At 35.5% G+C, this 24730-nt stretch overlaps 1 protein-coding gene across 5 annotated transcripts; it reads left to right on the forward strand.

The window, feature by feature from the left end:
* Positions 1-16592: 16592 nt before the first annotated feature.
* On the forward strand, positions 16593-24730 carry LOC113690878 (DNA repair protein XRCC2 homolog). Of its 5 annotated transcripts, none has more exons than XM_072050413.1 (10): positions 16593-16996; positions 17121-17274; positions 17847-17953; positions 18781-18851; positions 20076-20138; positions 21671-21808; positions 23086-23143; positions 23735-23771; positions 23892-23950; positions 24072-24730. In XM_072050413.1, exons 1-10 carry the CDS (start codon positions 16811-16813, stop codon positions 24093-24095), a joined length of 897 nt encoding a protein of 298 aa, XP_071906514.1. In that variant the 5' UTR covers positions 16593-16810; the 3' UTR covers positions 24096-24730. The 5 variants fall into 5 exon arrangements, 4 of the variants coding, with proteins under 4 accessions (XP_071906514.1, XP_071906515.1, XP_071906516.1 ...); XM_027208986.2 differs by having other exon boundaries at positions 16594-16996; positions 23892-23983; XR_003448502.2 differs by lacking the exon at positions 23735-23771 and having other exon boundaries at positions 23892-23983.

Consider the following 24730-nt stretch of genomic DNA (forward strand, 5'->3'; position numbering starts at 1 on the left):
GAACCAGTTCAATCAGAAAGTGAAATCAAAATACATGCTCTGCAAAGGGAAAAGTGATAATATTTAGAGAAAGATGAAATTGCTTGCAAAATGAATTGTATGATTTATGAATAATGCAAGAGGTCGCAAAGAACCTGGGCAATAGTTAAACATGTTGACAGAATGCTGGCATTATATATGTAGAGTAATGAGGCTCTTCACAATTAGGATATATCATACGGTACATTGTATTGTCTCTATAGTTTATCTCAGTAGCACCTCTAATCCATGCTGTGCCAACTTCCTATCAAGCAAATATAGGAATGGCGAAAAATATAACTATTCTTAAAATAAATCCAGAGATAATAGCATGAATAAAAGAGGAGCATGGAGTCTTACAATTTGTCTTGCAATAGCAATAACCATGATTTGATTATCATTGGGAGGCGGAAGAAGGACATTGGGATTAGCATAACTTGTGTTGGTTAGCAGCTGTGTTAATTGGTTAGAATTAGCACAAAACCTGATTCATATATAGAAAAATTAGCTAGGAATTTGAATAATAAAAGTAGATGATAGAAAATTGAAATCTATACCAATTATGCAGGTCTACTGCTTCTTGAACATCTGGATTTATGAGGATCACAAATGATGGTTGAGTTGAGAAGCTAAGATCTAGTGTTATGCAAAAAAATTGCTGTGTGAAATGAAAAGCCATAAAAATATTTGCGAGAAAGAGAAATGTGCATGCTTACACTTTTTTGTTGTGACTTTGATTCTAATAGCAATAAGAACTAGAAAGGGTTCATGCTGGGAAGCAATAATAAGTCCATGGGCCTCTTCAATTTGATCGGAGAGAGTGAGAAGTAATGGCTGCATACTGTAGAAGCATCAAGAAAGAGAATGATATTTGTTACTCTATAGTATTGTTCAAAGGTATTACAAAGTGTCAATACTAAGAATTGGATCATAACCTTTGATCAACAATTACATAATCTCTACTGATCGTTCGTTTTCCTCGAAAACTTTTTTCTTTTATAGGTAGAACATGCAGCACTCTTCCCATGATATCTAAAGCAATTATATATAAGAAACGATTAGATATATTTGGTAAAAAAAAATTTTTGTGCGGTAAAAAAGCAAATAAACAAAAGGGCACTGGTCTATATACTTATTAAATGATATGTATCAGTAATTGTGTCCAACATGGCAAAGGGGTGCAACACGAAAAAAAGTGGAAGAGAAGGTCATTGCAGCTCTTGTATCTGCTGAATGTGTGTTTTATTTGTGGCAACCCAATAGTAGGGATATTCTCCGACAGGGATATCGGGAAGGAAGACACGCACAATTGCATTAGATCTGTAGTATGTTTTAAAAGGTAAAAGCAAGTTGGCAAATTGTTGAAGGTAGTCTGCAGGTACATGCATATTGACCCTAAGTCCCTCTATTTTAGTTTTGTTAGTTGCTGTTAAAAGATAAATGAAGGACAAAAGAATAATTAAAAAAGCAAAATTGTGAAATCTGTTTATCAGCAAGTGCATATTGTTGATAACTTGTTTGAGGTTCACCGATATGTATGACATGCTTTATTTCAATAACCTGGACAATTGCTGTCCAATTTAGTAGATTTGGATCAATTGTTGATAATGGAACGATAGTATTTTCCATAAGGGCAAAAGCTGCAGTAAAATGATGGCATTAATAGACTAATGTTTAAACTGTGTAAAATGGTAATAGCAGATTAATTATAGGAAGAGTTAGATATAAGCAACTGGTAAATTTTGAATTATCTGAAGTTATAAGTAATTAGCATTATGTTATAAGTAGTTAGTGTATAGGAAAGTGAAACAGTATAGAATATATTAATGGAATAGAATATATTAATTAAAAGTAATATATTAATTAACTATATAGGAAAGCAAAATAAGCACATATATGATTAAATATAGCTGATAGGAGAAAATGTAAAGGAAAAAGACGTATAGGAACTTGCAAAATTATTTGAGGTAATGTTTAAATAGGAGTCCATCAAAGGGGAAGAGCTTATATCTTATAGGCAATGTAATAATTAAGGAGAATACAGGCTGCAAAACCATGTAAAACCTACAATTGGCAAGGATAGTCTCAACACAAGCTAGGATACTACGGAATAATAAGAATTTTTTGTGATTATATCTGTAATAGACCTTATTTGGGAAGCAACAATATGCATTGGTAAGTAGAAGACAAAAATGAAAATCCTATCCCTTATAATGTTTGGTAGTGAACAAAACTGAAATATGATTATCAACTATCACTAAGAAGCTCTATTTTGGTGGCTTTGAGCAGCTCAAAACTACCACAAAGAAGATTAAGATCTACTTCATGCACAATGGATTAGTAGTCAAAGGTATTTCAAAGCATGTGAGAAAAAAAACGATTTTAGTGAAGAAGGCTTGGGCTGGCATAAAAAAAGGGCACAAATAAGCAGCAATGATTAGTTTTTCATCGAGTAATTTGTGCAACTACAAACTGAAATAACTCTTGCAATACCCCTTCCAACTTCGTCATATTCTGTAGCAACCAATTTAACAAATACCATACATTTTTTATTTAACCCCAAAAGTGTTTGTACTTTGTAAACCCCTATATGTACACACAAAAGTTTATTTCTACCTTTTCCGCTTAAAAGAAAACATTTAGACAAAAAATTCTAAAACATACGAGACAAAAAAATTGGGCAGATGAAGAAAAAAAGTGTAAAAGTAGGTGCATTTCAGTCCAGTAGATAGAAAAATGAAAAAGAAGAAGGAAGAGAAGAAGGAAGATTACCTTAAGACCAAGTGCAGTGTGGTGGGAGGACGAAAGTTGGGCCGAGAATTGTTGTCTGTGAAATGAGTCTCTTAAACAGTTGGAAAGAGAAGAAATTTATGAATTGGGTTGCAAAGTGATTGACAGAGGTGCAGCGTGGTATAGGAGACGGCTAAGATTGTGACGACCCCACTTCTCCCTAAGGCGAACCAGAGGGTTGGCGGGTCGCCTGCCCAACTCTCGCCAGGACTCACACAAGCAAACCGACCAATTATCCACGTATAACTTAAACCAAAACACAATTCGCCATCCGAACATGCCAACCTTTAAGCGACTTGAATACTAAAACACATTAACTTCAGAGATAACCTTACCATTGAACATCCACCCGTTCACTCCTAAATACATCTCTGACCAGATCACCACATAATCTCAATATATACAATACAAACCACACAGTAGATAAAATTCATACAAGCCAAATCTTAGGGTTTGCACTTTTCCAGCTTCAAGTGGCAACCCAAAACGAAGATACAAGTATGATTCGAAATAACATTTACAAAACGATAAGATAGACTTCAAGTCTCTCGATTTCCGGAACCTGTTAAGGAAAACAAATATCGTGTGGTGAGCTAAAGCTCAGTGAGGTTCCGAACACATAGGCAACAAGAAAATCAATGCATTCATTACATATAACCAATAATTCAAGAGACAAATACAAATAAAGTAATAAACACGTTCATGAAAAGGATACGGGCTCACAGGGAGCCATATGTTCGTTCGTTCGTTCGTTCGTTCTCCTGACATTTCCCCTTATTCCTCCAGTCATTTGCAAAATGCATTTTGTATAAGTAAAACCCCTCGTTCATTCATTCGTTCATTCCTTTCATTCACCCCGTCCCTGGCTTTTGGCCAGGCTCCACCAACCTACAGGGTAATACTCGAGTATACCGAAACGTTCACCTAGGTCCCCAATCGCTCGACCGAGTCCGACTGGCTCGAGACGACCGGTAACAAGGGGCAATGGCCAGTTCAGCCCAAAAGGGCTTACATTCATGCACAAGTAACATTTCAATCGTTCAATCATTAAATTTTCACAATCATTTAGGCTAAGTGCGATAAAGTACACACTCGCCTTGAAAACTCGTTTTGACAATCATTGAAAGCATTTAACACATTATCAAGCAATAAGATCAAGCCAATAAGCCAAAGAAATATAACAAATAAGGAACACTCATCAAGAGTGAAGTTCAAAGGTCAAGCCGGGAATCGTAGTCCAAGTCCTCGCTAAATCCTAGAAATCCAAGTTTCAAAAACTATAAGTTTTACTAAACAAACTCTTGTTTTATATATAAAAGGTTATCTTATAAAACTAATTTAATTTCTCGAAACAAGTTATTAAATTTCTAAAAATCGAAGCTAGTAAAGAAATAAAATGTTTCGTGTGATTTCTTTTAAAGATATTTCCCTCTAGAGGCAAACTATAACCAAATTGCTTCAAACGGGTTTTCTTGCCAAATAAGTTTTCTATGCCATTTATTTGAAATTATTCAAATCTAGTATTTTTTTCCAAATTTCCTTTAAAACAACTAGTCAAGAATAGTTTTATGAAAACTTAAAGTTTAAAGGTTAAATACAATTACTCCCTAAAGGTAATAAAACTAGTTTAAGCAAAATAAAAGAATTAACTAGTCGGCAAGGGTGTAAAAGTCCCGATATCTAAATTTTAATATTAATGTACCATACTATATATATATATATATATACAGCTTGCTATTAAGACAAAATATACCTACAAGGCTTGATTTAAAGGTATTTGAATTCAAGAGATTAAAATGGACTTTACGATTCCAATTCATATGCACATTGTATTCCAAGTTGCCAATATAGCTAAAACGCAACTCAAATATAAATCTCGCTAGGGCTTCATCAATCATTAGCCCTAGGTCTCAACAGATTTTATTCCAAACAAAATTCAGCAAAGGAAGTCCAAGGTATCACAACAAATTCCAAATCACAAACCATAGACCTTCCAAGCACATTTCAGCCTACCACTTGAACAAATTCACCAAAATTTAATATTCTTGGACAAATTACTCAAGTGGCCAAGAGCTTCTTCAATTATTAGCTCTTGACATCAAACAATTTCTTTCAATCACAATTCAACCAGAATTTCAATCTAAAACAGGAGGAAAACCACAACCAATCATGACTCCCAAATAATTCTAAGATTCAGATTTTCTTTTCTTGTTTCGATAGTCAAGAGAATTCCAGCAAATTTCAATCCAAGATGTCCATTAGATCTCCAACTTTTACTTGCTAGAAACACTAAACGTATAGCTTATAATCTGTCCAAACCAAGCTAAAATAAATAATACACAAATCCAACAAATAAACTCACTAAAAGTCCCAACCAATTCAGCCATGCTGGAAAATATTTTCCTTCAAAATTTGCTTTAGTTCATGTTCCAATACACCAGCTTTTCAAGTGTTACAATCAAAATTAGGCTAATTAAACAAATCAGTCCTTACTCATGCTCGGCAGAAGATTGACATCAAACCAGAATTTCTTAGGTTCTTTAATTCATCAATTAACTTCATAGAATTAACATGCAGCGTCTTAGACATCATGAACATTGAGTTTCACTCGGCTACTTACACTTGAGAGCTCAAGTGATCACAAGCAAACAGAATTTCAGTTGCATTACCATACCATTCTTCTCGGCAGAATCATGCACAACCAAAACAGAATTTTCTAATCTCATTAGTTCCTTATCTGACAATATCTTCAGTTGAGGCCTTTTTTTATTTTGCCCTTAAAACACACATGCACAATTTCTGGGTTAATTAGTTAACAAGTCAGTCCAGAAATCAGCTCGGCAGCAATCAATTTCCTCAAAACAGAATTTTTCCTAAGCTTCTCAATGCGACATCCGAACACTTAGATTAACATGCATGACCTTGAACATCATGTTTAGTGTTAAGTAACCGCATACATGAGCTCAGATTACCTCAGGGAAAAATTTTAAAGCTGCAATTCTAGTTCGGCTACTCGGCAGTCTGCATAATCAAAATTCCAGCAGCCTTGATCTTAGTTTTTCCGGATTTTTCCTTGGATTATACGTGGATTTAGATGCTCAAGATTAACATGCAATAGCTTAGCCTCTGATTAACATTTTTAGTTTAGAAATCGATTTCAATAACAACATCTTTCAGCCAAGATTTCCAGAACTTAGTCGATCATCCACGGTAGCTTAAATGTGACCAGATGTTAAGTCCATTAAAATTTTTCTAGCTAATCCCTGCTCATTCGACAACTGCAAAGCTTAATCAACCTCTTAACCAGTTTCATTGGAGTTCAGAAATCACCTCACAGCAAGCTAAGTTGTCGGACAGAAAGTTAGAAAAGTTTCCTTCCTCTCGGCTCTCACACACGAAGCAGAATCTGGTTGCAGCTGGTGGTTGTTGGTTTAACAAAGATGGTGATGGTCAGCAGCTCCTACGCCCTCCACTAGCTCTCCCCTTTCTTTCCTCTGACTCACGAACAGAAATGGTAGATGTGTAGCTCGCCCTCTCGCTTCCTCTCGGTCGATGATAACAAGGAAATGGTGGGATGTTATCTGTTGTAGGGAGTGTGCAGAGGTTATGAGGTGAGATTGTGGAATGGTGCTGCGGTTTTGAGGGTGGTTGAGTGTCGGCAGGGATGGTGTATTGCAGTGGTGAAGGTGCCGGTTGGTCAGGCTTGGGCGGTGGTGTGTGGAAGTGGTGAAAGTTGTGGTTGGCCGGCTGGGTGGTGTTGTGATCATGGTGTCCGGGGAGCTGTTTGGCTTTGCAGAAAATGGTCATGGCCGTGGGTGATGTTGTGAAGCTGTGAGGGTAATTTAGACTTTTCACTACTTCTCCAATTAGCCACTTAAGTCCTTGGTCCTAGCTTAGTTCCAAAAATTGTCCCCAAAAGTGATTTGAACGCCTAATTGAATCGCTAATCTTGCAAGACTTTGGTTATCGAAATTTTAGGTCCTAAATATAGTTAGAGTACTTGTATTATTTCTATCTAAAATTTATTGATTACGAATTAGTATTAAGCTTCCTTTAATGCTTAACATTCTTGTTTGATTAATTAAACTATTAAAATCAAGTTTGACCAATATATATAAATCTAACATTTTATGTTAATACGAAAAATTTAATCTAGCTCTAAAAATCTTAACTTAGTTTAGCGGAACCAAGGAATTCATAACTTAGAAAAATTATATAAGTTTTCACATAAACGTGTTTTTACGTACTTAATTGCAAACAAGTAAAAGTAGTACTAGGACTTATTAAAGAATAAAAGGAATGCAATTGACATACGAAATGTTATTTATATAAGCATTTTCAGGGTTTTCACAAAGATAATCTGGACAATGAGTTTTTCGTGCAAGGATTTTACTATGAGTCACGAGTGCGTTGTAGCCATATAGATGAAAGGTGCTGTGCCTAGAAATGTTTTATACAAATAAAATGGGTACTGTCAAGTTTTACAGTAAGAGAGTCGTACATTGGGAATGGCTAAATAATAGACCACTAGTATTGTGTTTTGCATAGGGTTTGCACAGGTGATTTCTTTAAATAGCCAGTTTTTGTGTCAAATTTTTATGTATATATTCTTTTGCTAATCATATATTTTATGGGAGCGTGAACTGTTATTAATATAATGCATCCTGGATGAAGAGAATAATTGCATAATACATTGGATTTGTTGTACAGTAGCTGTTTCGGATTAAACGAGTACATCGAAAAAGATTTTCAAGAGGAAATAGGAACAATAGAATGCTACATGGACAAACAGTTGATTATGTGTTTAGGAAACTAAACATCGAAAATTAAACAGCTTTTTCTGACTTTAAGCAAAAATATTGCCTGTTAGTCGTGTCTTACATAGAGGAAAAAGTTGTACATTTAACTTATGACATTGGGCACTCCTACAGCCAAATGAGTTTGGAGTTCTTTAGACAAAACAAATATAGAACATATATAGGCGGATACAAAAGAAGGATAAAAGAGTTTTTGCAAGTGGACTCATCAAACTGGTAGTGTTGTCTCAAATTCATATGATTGAAGCACCATTCTTGTGTCTTCTGCAGTGTATTTTTTGTTGCCATTTTCAGCATATATGATGACTTGATAGTTGAGCATTGCTGTTGGAAGAAAGAATAAGAGTTCATTTCATTTTGCATGAATTTGGTCCAAAAATTCCATCCAGCCTTTCGTAAGACAGTTGTTAGTGCATTGTAGCTGAGCATGGATTTTTTGCCGATGTAGATGAATGACTAAAGTGTGATTCTTTTGTTGATCTAGCGTGCTGATTTTAAAGGGCAGCTTCTGTGAAAATATGCTAAAGGTTAGGCTCTTTGGATAATAATTTATGATAGCATCAATATAAAGATAAAAGATACCAGCTGAAGAGCATCTTCAAGAGTGACACGGTGGAAAAATGCTAGAAAAGTTAAATCCTATGCGAAGCTATCTGATAAGCCGGTGATAATATGTTGATAAATACAGGTAGCCTTATTAAAGTGCATTTGTGCGAATGGATCTAACTGTGGCTTGTGTGTTAGCTGTGTAGTCCAGGGAAACGTTTGCTATTGACAGTTTTTTGTAAAGATGGCTGTATTGAATTCCATGTTTCCTAAATGTTTAAACAGAACAATATCACCTGTACTAAGCTTATGGTCTGTTGCAAAGTCATTCCAGCCTTGACTAAATTGAAAATTTGTTAACGTGATCAACCAATATGCATCTCTTGCTTTGACGGTCAGGAATAGCTGTCTGCACTGTCATATCACTGGAATAAGGCCATTTGGAACACGTTGTCGAATTAACAATATCTTTAGCTATGGTTGTTAGAATTTTTTGTATAGAAAAAAAGCGATTAGCATGCATCAGAGAAGTACCAATTTTTTATTTTTTGTAAAACGAATTGTAAAACAGCATGGTTGTGGCCCATAGACATTATGATTAACCTCAGCAAGAGCAGCATCTGGAATAAGAGTGATTGAAATAGCAGCTAATCAGAAAACATCATTTTTGTAATACAAGGATAAAATGATGTGAATTTACAATTACCTGTTGGATATGGAGAAACAAACATTAGGACACGTTCTAACCACTTAGGAATGGAAATAGTATTCTTAAGTTCAAGAATTCCAACATCTTCAATCAAGGCCGAACGTTGTTGAATGAAAGCATCATCGTATTTATAGGTATGGTGTTTGGGATCTTGCTGTAAAGCTGTAGCAGGACAATGCTGGTCAAGAATATGAACCTGTAAGGTGTAAACTGCTGGATTCATTTTTATCAGTCGAAATCTATATATGGGCCACAAACCTTCTGGAGGTGAAACCCAACGTCCTTGTTGAAGCAATTAATTTCATCAATGTTATCAATAGATTTTTGATCAAGATTAAAACTAATAAGATCATGACCTTTAAAAATATATTTATAAAGGTACTTAACAAGTTTAACAGTGGAACAGATTTCAACATTCATGTGGCAATCAAATAAAGCTAATAAGTACGGGCTGTAAGGTATCACCCATCTGTTGTCTAGCTCATGCTTGTCCACCTTTATTTTTTCTACCATCATTTCTTCTTTTATAACATGGATAGCTATCCTCACGATGAACTGTATAAAGTACAAAATTCTTAGAACAATGATTTCTGCATGACAGCCTCTCATGTAGGGGCTTTGCTTATCCTTGTCACTGCACGATCCATGAATTATATGCTTAATGACAAGGGAATATAAATGCCTATTCTTGTCAGGGTTAGGTATTTTGGCAGACACAATTCTGTCGTATGATTCTAGATTCAATAATTGGAACCCTGATTTAAGAATAACTAGTAAATGAGCATGTGGAAAACCTCGCTTTTGGAATTCAATAACATAGACACAGGCTGCAACCTCTCTAAAAATTTGTTTCTTAAGAAGCTCGACCTTTGACATTTCAAACTTAGCTCTAAATACTCTAGCCAGCAAATCAAGTCTATCCTATGATTTTTCATGATATTGAAGATTATCTTGAATTTCCTTCCACATCGGATTGCAAGTCATAGTAAGAAATATGTCAGGTTTTCCATACTTTTGAACTAAGGTCATTACATCAAGATATTTTCTCCTCATGTCCCTTGGGCCGCCGACAAATGAAGCTGATAATACTATTCGGTGACGGACTCTAAAGCCCTGAGTTTGGCCTATTGCAACACTGTCCATAACTCCCTGAAGGATCTCTGTTCTAATTTCAGTTTGCAACTTCCTATGAAAATCAAGTTTAGATGTCTCAATTTTTATATTTGTGCCAACAACAAACTGCTGTAATAATCTCAGACTATGAAGCAACATAGAATTATCTTTATCTCTTATTTGCAACCGATAACAATAGTACTCCTTAGCAGACACAGTATAATCCTAATCTTTTTTCTGTTAAGCGGCTAAAAAAAAAAAGAAAGACATATTATAAGTGAATATATAAAACACAACAATAGTATTAATGTATAAATATAAGAAATACACATGCCTATATCTTCCATGGTGAATAAGTCAGAAGGATTCTGGGCAGAAGAAAAATCAATATGAAAATCAACATTAGAAACATTTGTGCTTTTCCTTTTTGAACATACTCTCATGATCCCATGATGCCAACCAGATTCACCTCTATGGAACAAAAGAGGAAACTGAAACGGATCGTAACACGCATAATATGATTGGACTCTGTAACTTGTGTTTGAATGGCTATAAACCTAAATGTGAGTTTTTTTCAACTGACTCATCATTTATCTCGGTCCATATAGCGGCCATTTGAGAGGTAGTAGGAAGATTAAAAACACATTGATCTACCCCAAAATAACACTTAAGGACTATGATATGGCTCTCAAGGGCTGGAACATCCTTAATATCTTTAAAAAATCTGGTATAAGGATTTTCTTGGAGGATCGTCATTAGTAGCTTGAGAGTGGTCGGTCAAAGCCTATCAGAAATTTGAACTCTCTTTACAAGCTCTTCATCAGTGTCAAAAAAAATATAACTGAACTCCAGATGATTTATCAGACGGAGAGATTAGACCATCCAAAAAGTGATAGACCTGACCTTGGACTTGAAATGTATAAACCCCTTTTGTATTCTTTGTCAATTCGCGATTATATTTTAGCACCATAAGTGTGAATGCCACATTATTATTCTATGTACGAGCATTTTTTCTAAAATGCTCACATTCTTCATCATTACCAATGAATAGGTGTTTAAGAGCATAAGATATAACAGGAGCAACAACAGAGATTTCACCTCCAGAGCAACAAAAAGAAGGATGTTCTGAATGGAATCTTTTAGCACCACAATGATCACAATTTGGAGCAGTAGGAAGAGTAATAGATTGACTTGGAATACTTTCTAGGTGAGCTAATTTGGAAGGCGGATGCTAAAGATTGGTTCCTGGAAAGATCTTAACATTACGACAGAAGCATACAGATATGTTTAATGATTATGATTATAAACAGGAGCACCTAGCTGGTTTTTAAAACACCGAGCAACTAGCCATTTTTTAAAAACACTGACAAACCTAAAGGATTTTATGTGACACGGACTAAAACATGGCGAACAATCATACAAGTACTAATTTCAGTCTTTGACAACTCAGAATAAAAAAGGCTTCTCTTAAGAATGAATAACAGATAAATGATCAGCGGATAAAAAGAAAATAGACAAAATGGCCATCACTTAGAAACCTAAAGGAAATATCTGGTATAGAGTACAAATGCACATGAAGAAAAGATATTCACATCAAACACAAAGTCAAATATGCCAAAACAGGAGTTAAAAGGAACGAGTTCTCGATAGGCTGTTAACATAGGAGAAATATGAATAGATGAGATAGGAGGAGTAAGAAAAATGCTGTTGTCATAAGAAAGTGAGATGCAGGCATTCGAAAAATAACAAATTAGACTTATACCTCCAGAACGAAACGACAGAGCGCAGGTTGATGTAACAGAAGAACACGAGTGATTTTTCAATTCTAAATTACCGCTAACACTATCTAATATCTAAGGACTGGTTTCGCATAGGAGGTTCCTTGAGAAGGAAAAGATGACGAGGACAAAACACCAGAATCTAAAGTAACATATTCAGACTGACTATTCAGCAAACTATTTCTACTGTCATTTAAAGAGGCAGAAGCTGGCATGCAACGATCTACATCATCAATAAAAAAAATACCAGTTTGAACATAACCTAATGGAGTCTTAGAAAAATAGTCTCGGCTATTTTCTCTAGGCCTCTGAAACTGAATTGTTTCAGTAGAAGAAGACACAGTGGCATTTCTCGTTTTTGGAGCGTCATGCTCTCGCCGACGATAAAGGAGATCAGCTTTCTGATCATGTGGCATATCCGCACACCTTTTATGTCTTTTAGCATTCTTATCCATCCTTAGATAATGTCTATCGGAAAGATATCAAAACAAAAAGTAGGAAGAGGTGTGTCTTCAAGAACACATGCAAAAGACAATAGAAAAGTGCACAGCAGGAATTCTAAGAATACATGCTTCCAATTAAGTGTATAAAACAGGAAGAAAACAGAATATATAATCCAATGGTAGCACTGAATCATCAAGGAGGGAAAAAGGCGGAACAGCTAGGGATAACAACCAGAATAGAAAAACAGATAGCACCTTTTTGTGAAAGAAAGCACAAGAGTAAATACTTGAAGTAATAAACTCTGCAAAAGAAAACAACAAGTGATGAGAACCAGCTAAAATAAACCTACATAAGGAAAACAAACAGAAAGTTAAAAATTTGACCAAAGAAAAACTTACCATAGAATAACAAACAACTCTACAAAGTCACAGACAACAATAAATAAATTATAGAAAAAGAAAGCAAAAAGATTACAAAGGAATAGAAGTAGTAGGGTAACAACAGCATATAGAAGGTAATTAAAAAAAAAGAGAAACAAAAGCGAAATACAGACATATTCAGCAACAACTGAAGGCATCAAAAGAGCAGTGAATCAAGGCCTGTTCATACAGAAGACAAAATAGAGCAGAGTAAGTAATGCCTCCAGACGAAAGGAAAAACTACAACAAAAGCAAAGCAAGTAAACGTAAAAACTATGACAAAGCGAAGGCAGTCAGCTATAGTAATGCACATGTAGTAAGCCTGTCGAAAAAGAATTGCCGAGGAGAGCGGCTAAGGCAATGAAAAGGAAATTAAGCAGTAAAGAAGTAGCACAAGGTCAAGTTAAACAGTAGCACATTATGTAGCAAAATATCCACAAGGCAATGTAAGTTATGGAAATGATAAAAACCAGAGGTTGGTGGAGAGGAGAAAAGGGGGAAATCTGCAAGAAAGAGTAAAATAAGTCGATAAAAGAGCATGAGAGCTCACCAAATACCGTGGAATCGGCAAGGATGAGGAGCAGCAACAACAACGAAACAGGAACGAACACACCAATTATTTGATTGTGTGGAGAAATAACGAGTACAAGCAACATGCTTCATTATTACAGCCACCTAATCCTCGGGAAGGAAAGAACAGAGAGAAGATGGGGAAGGTGTCCAAGGATTGTGAAGACACAGTAAATTTTGAGTAGGAATAGCCTTAGGGTCTGGCTGAAAAGGAAAAAAGAAGCGGGCAGAAAGCAGCACAGTAGCAAAAACAAGCTGAAGGAAAGACGAACAAAGGAGGGAGGAGAGGCAAAATCAGTGCAACCGAGGCAAATTTTGAAGTAGAAATAACACCAATCTGTGGCCGAAAAGAAGCAGGTTGGAGTGGATAGAAAGGAAACTGATGAGTGGGTAGAGAGGAAGCTGATGAAGCAGAAGGAAGAAAAGACGGCACAGAACTAGAAGGAAGGAAAGAGAGGATGAAGGAAGGGGAGGGAAAAATCTGGTGCAACCAAGCTTAGCTAACAACCAATCATCTCGCGCCACGTCACCAAAAAGCCAATCCCCTCTCGCCACGGGGAGGACGACGACGCCGACGTGGATCCCCGGCTTTCACACTTAGTTTATGTGGTTGATAAGTTACATGTGATAACTTTATCAATTTACATATCTATTACCTCTCAGTTAACAAGTATCGCTTCAACTGCCGACACAAAATGAGTTTTTTGACTATATATATACACGCACACACACGAAAATTTATGCTGACGGGAGTGAATTTTACTTTGTCTAAACCTACGTACAGAACATAAAAATAATTGTAAATCCTAAGGGGTCAAAAGTTTAAATTTTTAAAGAGCATTTTTAACAATTTTCAATTTTCTTTGGGAGCAAAATCGAATTCTGTAAGACTGTTGTTTGACTTTTTTTTTTTAGTCGATATGATAGTTTCCTATACTATAGGGAGGGGGAGGGACTGAAGAGATCCTGAGATAATTCGGAGAGAATTGAACCACCATCAAACCAGACGAGTGCACTACGCACCCGCCTGAATTTTTTAAATAATGCCACATTTAATCAACATAACATATAATGCACCAAGAGGTTTCAAACTTTTCGTCGTTGTCACGTGACTAGCACCTGTCTCCTTAAGCAGTCGGATCATATGGGTGCTCCATCATTATTACTTTATACGGGTAAATGGACAGCTCGATTGCCCCGTCTTCAGTGCGCATGTGATTTCCTTTCCTCTTTCAGCTCTTTCTGCTGCTATGCCTGAATCTATGAGAAACATCTTCCTAAAATGATGATTGGTGCAATTTTGTTCACTTCTATCGATGCGATGTAAATTCTTGGAGATGCCATCTCAATCATGCGTCAAGTTTTCCCCTTTTTGAGCTTTTCCCTTTCACTACCTTCTCTGTCCGAGTTGCTTCTTTAGCTTCTTCATTTTTTTCCTCCCATTTCACTGAGTGCTCGGCCTTTTTAAGAATCCTTTACTTGCGAGCTCTGATTGCGGTTCCTCTAAGCATTGGCTTTGATTAATCTTGCTGGGTTATGGCTCTTTCTTTGCTTGGTGTTGTTCTGGGTCTTTGCTTTTAATTTTCTTGAGCCTGGTTGAATCTTCCTAAGAATTGTTTCTAGTACTGGTGTGCTTATGAAACTATTGCTAGATATAGGTTGTGACTATGTCTTTGCTTGGTGCTGTTGTCGGTCTCTCTTGTTATGCGTTTGTTGATGTGTTAAGCTTTTGGACTTTTTTCCTAGGCAGACAAAATTTTAATTGCTTGGACTTGAGCTTGGTTGAGCTTTTGTAAGAATTGTAGCTTCTCTTACAATTTTTCCTTTTCATTGAGTTTACATTTCAACTTGTCAGATGATGGAGCTTTGTATAGTAAAAAATGTATATGTGTTGCCTTTTCTTCTCGTTATGGTTTTTTGCCTTGAAAGACTGAGTTTTTTTATTTGATTTTTTTTTTTGCTGATTACAAGAGATTTCCCTGGTTGGTGTTTTGTCTCATCCTTTTTACATGCCCTCTAGGAAAATTGATAAGTCACCATTGCCGTGTGTCTCTATCTGTGTGAACAAGTTTGTATGTGTACTAATCCAAGTTTATGGTTTTACTTATAGAATGAACAATTGCCACTTGTCCAGCTAAAATCAGGAAATACTCGAGATGGTAGTGGAAATAACAGTTACACGGTTGCTTATTACTTTGAAGAAAGCGTGGCAACATCTTCTGGCAACAAAGATTTCTGCATCAGCGCCAACAATGAACTTGTCCAAGCTGAAGAACAGAATGCTCAAACAGAATGGCAATGTCATTTTTGTACATTAATCATTTCTGTCCCCCTTGAATCTTCACTTATCCAATTTATTAACATGGCACGCTTTTTAATTTCAGAGGGAGAACAATCTTCTTCACGAATACAAGTTCACCTCAGAGCAAGGTTTAGAGATGCTGGAAAGATAGAAAAGGAATCTACAGAAGCTGATAACTCTGGCAGTGCCAAAAAAAGACTTGTCTGATCTTTCTTTATCCATGGTACTCCTTGAAGCTGCATTGATGTAGTAGGAAATATTTTGGATTATGTCGAGATTAGACAAACTCGGACAAATGTAAAACTTATGCATTCATGGGCTTATGTGTATGCCTGGAGTTGCATTTTGATGTTTTTGTTTCAAACCCATGCTTCTGTTAACACAGCTGAGATATTCTGCATTGATAGCACTAATGGGTTTTGTATCATGTGGCTTTTGGATATTTATTACCATTTGATATATTTCCTTATTACCTTCTCCATTTGCCTAATAGTGCACCTAACTTTCAGATTTGAGTAATATTTTTCTATAAGAAGTAAGAAAATCATTTGCTGTACTGATCTTCGGGGCCTATGGAATAGAGATTATGTACCCCTAGCATACACATTCATAATTCAAGTATTATGTTACTAAAGTCTAAATTATCGATGCAATTGTTCTCGCCCGATGCAATGTACCGATCACTGGTTTCGTATTTCTAAATAGTTTCACTTGATTTAACCTTCTGTTGAGCTTCACCTTTTACTTCTTTGTTCGCTCTATCATGAATTTGGATTTTACACTCAGCTACATTTTTTTATTACCTTTTATATTTTTTTTCTTTTGATATCAATTTTTAGTTCAATTACGTTTTTACCTTATCCTCCTAATCTATATTATCTATGTAATAAGTTCTGTCTTACAATTGTGCTTTTGGATTGAAAGCTATTTTTAAATTTCTTCTAAATTTTCTTAAATATATTAATGATTAAATTACAAGGTATGTAAATCTCAATAAATAAAACACATGCAAGGGAACCACAAGATATTTTATTCCAATAACATTATCATTATCCATGTAATGCCTACTTAGTGACTCCTAAATAGGCAATAATGCTGACTATTCCATTGCACAACGCCGCAGTTATAACTCCTAGTTACGACAAAGTGGTAGGAGGCAAGGATTGCCTCAGACCCTTTCCTCCTACCCCATCAAGCCTTAATGGATTGGTGGTGGTGGTTCTGTTGTTTAACTGTTGCCGCCTATATATGTGGTTGTTCTTGACTTCTGGTCTTTACTCCTGTGTCGGTCTCCAAAACCGAAAATGGAGTCAGCAGTGAAAGATTGGATAAAAGCCGATGAAACAGCTAAAGAAATGCTCACTCGGCTCTTCACGGAGCGACCCTTTTTGCCACTGCCTCCGCCGCTTCACAAGCTTCCTCTCCGCCCCGGAAACGTCGTCGAGGTTGCCGGCCCTCCTTCTTCCGGTAAAACCCACATCTTAATGCAGGTAATTTATTAGAATTAGTTAATTAATGATCAATTAATACTAGTTCTGCATTTCTCTTTTTGGGTTAAATCGTTAATATGTGAAAAACCATTTTCTTGAAATTTTTTTGTGAATTGTTTTGCAGGCTGCGATTAGTTGTATTTTGCCTAAGCAATGGAAAGGCGTCCAGTTTGGAGGCATGGAGCGGTTAGCTGTTTTTGTTGACTTGGATTGTCGGTTCGATGTTTTACGCTTTTCCCGATTGTTAAAGCACAAATTAATTCAAGCCAATAGCAACGGTAAGAAGTCATACGTTTCCATGTATTATTTCAGTTCATCTTTGCATAATGATTTTAGATGTTATATAAGTTTTGTTCTTTTCCAGTTGTTTGGTGGGGTTGTAATTATATGGCAATATAATGGGGATAAACAGAGCACTCCATTCCATTCTCATAATTTGGTGTTGAAATCCGAAATGTTTTAAGAGAATAATGAGGAATTAAATTACAATAGGAACACATTTAATGTAATGTTTTACTAGAAAAATGTTCCATTTACAAACAGGGTAAAAATTTATTTCTTTTATTTTACTCCCAATGGGCCTGGATGCTAAACTCTATTCGTATTTGAAATTCCCGTACGTGCAACATGCATTTAGGCCTGCTAGTGTGAAAAATCCTTTACATGTTAGTGTAGGAAAGGTTAATTGTGTTTCATTCCCAAAAAGAGACAGAAATGTGAAGATAGACAGGATATATGATTTGATGGATTTAATAACATCTACTACTTTGTTGTCTTCCTATAGCATGTTGGGGCTGGATGAATTTGAAACTAATTCAATCTTTGGTGTTTTTTTTTTTCAATTACTCAGATATGAAGTCACAAACTCAATATGATAAAGAATTATTTGCTGAGTGCATGAGACGCTTCTTATACATCCGTTGTTACAATAGTTTAGAATTTCTTGCCACTCTTAAGGTGAGTTAGCAAATGGGAGTTCAACATTTTTGAGCTCCAAATAATACTCTCCTTGCTTGTTTTTTTCTAGTGGACTGAAATTCTTCATTTTTCTTGAGCAAGGAAGTTTTAATACACAAAAAGCATGAGTTATTGCATCTTCCTGTTGCGATATTATCCTTGTGCTTTTTGAAATTTTGGAATCTTTTATGCTCACTTATGGTGGAACTGATACTTGAAGGACGAGAGAATGTTGACTTAAAGTTTGCCATCATTCTTTGCATCTTTATGATGCTCAGGATGAAAAGGAACAAAAAAAAAAAAAAAAAAGACACTTCTGCACACGGAATTATACAATTTGGCCTAACTATGCAGAAAGTTACTTTTGCATACATCTGCACTTGGAATCATGCACTTCTTTATAGTTGTCTGTTGTGGCATAATTTGTTTGCATGTGTTTATACATTTTGAACTAAACTAGATTTTTAAAAGATACTCATGCAAACTACTTAGTTACCAATAACATGCATTACAGAAAATAAATGACAGTAAACATTCATTTCTTTCTTGACTGACGCCACTTATGTTTTGATCATTATTTTTTCCTTGGAGTCTTGTTACATTTCTTGTAAGCTAAATGAATGTGTACTAACTCTTCTGAAGGTCCTTTGCATGTTTAACTTCCTTTTCCATCAAGAAGTAGATTACAAGCATAGATTTTGTTTTCAAAATTTGAGGATCAAAGATGTCTGTTTTGGTTACTTGTTCATGCACCTTTTCTATTTTATGGTGTTATAATGTCAAAGATATACAGTTTCAGTAATATTCTTTTGTTTTCTGCCCAGCAGACTATGAATAAACAACTTCAAAAGCAAAAGGATATACAAGGTGTTGGTGTTCATTTGCTTGTGTTGGACAGGTTTGGCCAAGAATCCTAATAGCAAGTATATGCTTCTTTGCTCCCAGGCCCTCATCTTGGTATAACATCCTTAGTTTAATTCTTTGAAGAGTGTCTCACAATGATTCACTGGTTTAATGAAGGCCACAACTCAAAACAAAGTAAAACAGCAAAACCAAGTTTGCATGACTGGCATAATGTTTTAGACCAATTTTTGTTAGCAATTATTGCAGAAAATTTAACATACTTGTCTGTGCAAGTAGAACTATCTACAGGCTTTGGGCATATATGTGACTGCATTGGGTTTGGGATGCTCATAGGGACCTGTCATCTAGCTTGTGAAATTACATTAAGCTCTTCAAAAAACGTTGATCTTTTTCTTTATGCCCCCTTAAATTGCTTAATATCATAATATTTAGATAATAAGTTCTTTAAAATGTTAGGCATGTAACTAGTAAATGGAATGTGATAACTTAATCATCCACTCCCATACTGCATGGAGAAATTTTTTATCTTTATTGGAGCAAGTTGGTCTGTGATACTCTAGAAAATCTCCAACATTTCTTTCAAGTGTACTTTGTAAAAGAAGGGATTCAAGAAAATAATCACTTAATTAGAACGCATGTCCCCCAAATACTTCCTGTAATCACTTAATCAGAGATGGACAAAAGAAGACAAAAAATGAAGGCGCTAGAGCCAACTGTGTGCTGTGAAGACTTCCTTTCCTTTTTAAGAATTATGTGCATGCACACATCCATAACTATGTGCATGTCAAAGTATCTGCGTCCAGAATATATCCGTGTACATAGATGATTGAACCACTATGTAGCATTTATGCATATTATAATTATGTGCATATAGAGTTTTTTTTTTAGTGTAATATCTATATATTGGCACTATATATTACAGGGTGTTTACTGTGGTAGGTTACCTGTTAGGAAGTATCAGGTAGTCATTGTGTGGGAAACCAATTAAAATTTTCTTCATGTAAAATTTGGTAGTTTGATCCTTAGGGAATGCTGAAGTTTTTGTTGATTACTATTGTCTGTATGAATAAGTACCATCTTAGCATCTGACCACGATAACAGCAAAAGCATTTTTTTTTTGGCAGAATTTAAGTCTTAATTTCAAGTGGAGATATTTTATTTTTATTTTTATTTTTTTGGTATGAATGACCATGTGGTTTCAGCTTACCCAAAAGGTATTCTGTTTCTCAATATCTGTAATTTTCTTTATTATCACCAGCATTGGAGCTTTCTACTGGATGGATCGTGCTTTGCCATCACTACTTGTAGGAGGCAGCAACAGGTAAAAGACACAAGGATGATTTTTAATTGACCTGATGGATTAATATCTTCCCCTCTATATGCTTTGGGCTACTTTGGGCTATGCTGACACTTTTTCTTGGCTGAGCAGATATAAAAAGACAAAAGTGAAATAAAAAGTGAAGCTATGATAAAAAGTAAAAGCAGGAAGCTCAGCTGATGCCTGTTCATTGTCTATATTGTGAATTTAGTTGTAGAGATGTAGTTCCAATAGCTTAAGTCCCCATTCTGTTGGTTTTAGTAGAAACAAAGGCGTGGCTTAGCATTTCCTGTTCAATTTACTGTTATCATATTCATTTGCCTGTTGACATTGTTATATTCGATCAGCACTAAAATCCAGACTGGAGATTTTTGTTCTCCTTGCTTTTGAATGGAAGATAGAAGAAAACTATAAATTGAGGTTCGCCAATCAAGCATTAGCCATTCTCTCACCATTTTAAGTGTTGGTCTAATGTATACAACATTAACTTGAACATGTTTCGGCTAGGAAAATTTAGTGCCAAAAGATTTTTTTAAAGTTTTTATCAATAAGACTCACGGCTTAGTCTTTGGACATTGTTAATTTGCAAAAAATTATACCTAAGCTAAGCTTATACTTAGAATGGACTATGGGACTTCTGGAGAAGAAGCACTTGAATCTAAAATAAACTGATGGCCTTGTAGCTTTCTTCTTTCTACTAGCAATTCCCTACCTCATTTATAAATTTGTACAATTCCCAGTTGTGGATTGCTTTAGACTTAGGGATGGATGTGTATTTGATTTTATTTTTTCATTGAACCATTCTTGCTATCCATTCATTCTACCAGCAATACATGCAAGTTCCTACTCTTCATTTTCATCACCCATTTCCCCTCACTGTCATTGTCTATGGTTGAGTCACTCAGTCATTGTTTCACTTTTGCACTCAATGAGAATTGATTATTTCAACTGTGGACTCAATGTTACTGAAGGTATTCCAGAAGCCTGGAAGCGTATGCATGTGGAAGTTTGCATTTAAGATACTCGTGAACATTTGTGCTGCTATTTCAGAATGTTTTGCAGACCCAGAAAATGATGATAGCTGTGAATGGCAATAGACCTTTAAACTAAATGGTTTTATATTGTACATTGGTAGGAAATATTTCCTTATTTTTTTTTTTAAAATTTTTTATTAAGTTCTCAAAACTAATAAGGTTGCCTTTCCAATTCTGTGGTTGTGTACTTCTCTGCTGTTACCATTGTCCATTGCATTTTGGGTTAGATTGCATTACCTTTTCACGTCCATCTTTATATCAATGAACATTTTAAGCTAGCACATCTCCTCTAAATGTTTTCTGTCATTTATATTTCAAACAACAGTCACTCTTAAGCTTTAAAAACATTTGCTTCTGTCCTTTTCACGTTATTGGTTAACATGTGCCTTATTGTTTTCTTACTGAAACACGCTCTGTTTGTTTCTTTTCTACCTGGTTTTCTAGTTCTATTGCTTCAAGGCCTTAACTTGTTTGGCATTGTGCAACATCTCCGTATCTTAGGAAAAGCCTTTCTCTTCAAATTGTGATGGAAAATGTGGTTCAGGATCTTCAGAAGCTTCTCTTGGTGCATCCGTTGCTTGTTTTAGCTACGAAGAACTCAATTTCTGGGGACAAATCTACAGCAGATGAACTTATGAGGTTGTTGCTTGGATCTCAGATGAGTCCTTTTTTATGTCACATTTGACAGCACTGATCTTGCATATAGACAGCAGAATAACATAGTTGCTTTGATCCAATCAAAATTTTAGCAACACTACTTATCTCACTTGAAGAAGAGGTGGAGAAACTTGAGCTTGAAATTTGTTGTATGATGACAATGGATAACCAAAGGACAATCTATTAAAATGTGTTTTTGAAGGACGTTTACTCTAATTAATTCTATGTTGCTATATTTTACCACAAAATAGAGAAATTTCATCAAAACCATAAAATATGTGAAATGTCTTTATTCCTTTCATCGTCATTTTAATCCCACTTGGAGTGGCTAAAAGTATATGGTTTCTTGTCTTTTTGTTAGAGTTGCTCTGGAATAGCTTTGTTTAGGGCAATTATCTCAATTAGTTATGGCAAGTTCTTAGGGACGTAGGCTTAGAGGATAAGTAGAAGTTTAGGCTTGAAGATCTGGGATTAGCAGTCCGAACATTTGAGGCACACCTTATATAAAGAGTTGACTCTCTCTGGCTTTAAGATTTGGGATTATTTTGAAGTGTACCTCATATAAGAAGTCTCTCTCTCTCTCTCTCTCTCTCTCTGTCTATATATATATATATTTGAGGCACAACATAGATAAGAATTTGACTCTCTCTCTCTCTGATTCTCTCTGACCATGAGATTGCCTGGCACAACAGGGGTGGTTTGAATGGTGGCAAGATTGGTTGACTTTTGATAATCATAGCGCACGAGAATTCTTAAGGAATTACTTTTGTAAGTTCTTGGTGTTAATTTAAATACAAGATGGAAGGAACAAAAAGCAAAATTGCACGGCATTGTGCTCAGATCTCAATTATCATGCAACTCTTTAGTAAGTTTAAGAGCTATTAGGTACCTGCAATGGTAATGAAATATAACATAGCTTCTAATAGGCTTAAAGGGCCGAACCTTATGTCTGTTAACTCTTCTTCAGAGGGTAAAATCTAGTACTTGAATCATTGATCTGAGGTTTGTTCAATGTTCTGGGAATGAAATCTGTTTTCCGGAACTCGAACCTAAATCAGGTAACAGGCATAAGAAAAGATGTTTGTTACCATAAAGGAGAAGGCACTTGGAATGTGCCAGTTGCAATTGTGTTTCTGTACTACTACTTGTTGAAGTAAATTTTTTTATTTATGATTTTTTACTTGAGCTCCTTAGATTTTTTTTTTCCCAACCTGGGTTGTCTGAGTCTATTTTATTTCCTTGGTTTTTCCATCTCACAGGAATACAAGTAGTGGTCCTCGGCCCAAACATCGTGAATATATGCCTTCAGTCTGGCAGGTACTATTTGTATTGATATTTTTAATTCAAGTTTTTCAGTTAATGTACTAAATTAAAAAAAAAACTAATCATGTTCATACAATTGGTAAATGTATATCTTATATCCACTGAATTTATCTTGAATTTGTAATGCTATTGGACCGTGATGATTTAAGTTGATACAGGATGATTTGCTTGTTTTTTGTATTTGAACCACATTGTCACTTAAACTCTTACAATTTGATTTCCTGATCCAGCAAAAGTACTCAGTAACCAACTTTTTCTCGACGGAAAGGCTTCTGAAAGTTGCTTCTTTTGAATGTAATCTGGTTTTTGAAAATGATGTTAAAAAGTAATATATATAATTAGTTCAGCCCAGGAGTCGCTATTATGTAACTTTTGTTTCTTTTAAATGTTTTCGTGTATATAAGGGTGTGTACATTTCTATTACTGAATACTTCTCAAAATTCTCATCATGATGTTTGCAAGTGCATTATTTCTGCACATTCCCAGCAATATTAGTTTTGCACTGGTCAGCTACAAGCTCTCTTATCAATAGTTAAAAGTTCTCTTATCAATACTATTAGCTTAACACATTTTTGGTTGCTGCAGTCCTTTGTTACTCACAGGATACATGTTGCAGCATCAGGTCTGAATGAAAGAATGTAGCTAGTTCATGATTTTTGCTGCAACCATTTGAAAAAAAAAAAAATTCTTTAATTTTCCTAGTTTTCTCAGTTATGGATTTGAATGTTTTTATTCGTTGTAGAGCACAACGGCAACCATCAAAGACAACACACTTACTTGACAGAATGGATTTTGCCTTCGGTAAACTTTTCAGATAGATTCGTTATAAATGAAGTACGTGCAAGTTATAAGACATCCTTTTAGAATTTAATCTCAAACTTTCGTAGTGTTTGGCCATTAATTGCAATTCAAATAACTGCAGGATGGCGTTTTTCTCATATCATGAAGGCATTCCAGTGCAATTGCTTCAGTGCTCTTGTGATGTGATGTTGATAGTTGAATGTGTCAAAGCATCATGGTAGAGCATACCCATGATCTTATCGCAGATTCTTTCAGGACTCCTTCATTCTGGATCTTCTAGCTACTTGGCGGCCTGAGTTCAATTCGGATGTGTTTTCAAGAAGAAAAGAGATATATCTTCTATATGTAGTCCTTTGGAGATAATCCTGATTTTAACAAGAAGAAGACGTGCCATCAGCATTCGATGTGATTTGGAGGAACGGTATTATGATCATCATACAAAAAGATTGGCATTATGGGAAATGGAAGAGGTTTGGGATGCATGGCTATCATCGACTGGAAAATCCTCTGTTTGAACATGCTAGCGTTGGATGCTCAACAAGGTTCAACAAGTACGAAGACATTGTTTGTTGTTGCATCGACTTCGCCGTCCCCTTCCTGGGCTACATTCATTTTGAACTAATTTGATGTCTGATACATGTGCCTGGTTCTGTTCTAGGGGGCTTGTGTTTTGTAGAATGTGTACACATAAGTTTTAGTTTACAGTGATGAGCAGGACTATAGTCAGTTACACTTTTGACATAGTAATGGCGATAGAGCGATGTGATGTTAATCTTGTTC

The sequence above is a fragment of the Coffea arabica genome, chromosome 5c (genome assembly GCF_036785885.1).
Source record: "Coffea arabica cultivar ET-39 chromosome 5c, Coffea Arabica ET-39 HiFi, whole genome shotgun sequence".
NCBI lineage: Eukaryota > Viridiplantae > Streptophyta > Magnoliopsida > Gentianales > Rubiaceae > Coffea > Coffea arabica.

Coding starts and splice junctions, on each gene's coding strand:
- LOC113690878 (XM_027208986.2), top strand. CDS start 16,811: ATGGAGTCAGCAGTGAAAGATTGGATAAAAGCCGATGAAACAGCTAAA. Junction 17,275..17,846: donor AATTCAAGCCAATAGCAACG/GTAAGAAGTCAT, acceptor TCAATTACTCAG/ATATGAAGTCACAAACTCAA. Junction 23,772..23,891: donor GATACATGTTGCAGCATCAG/GTCTGAATGAAA, acceptor TATTCGTTGTAG/AGCACAACGGCAACCATCAA.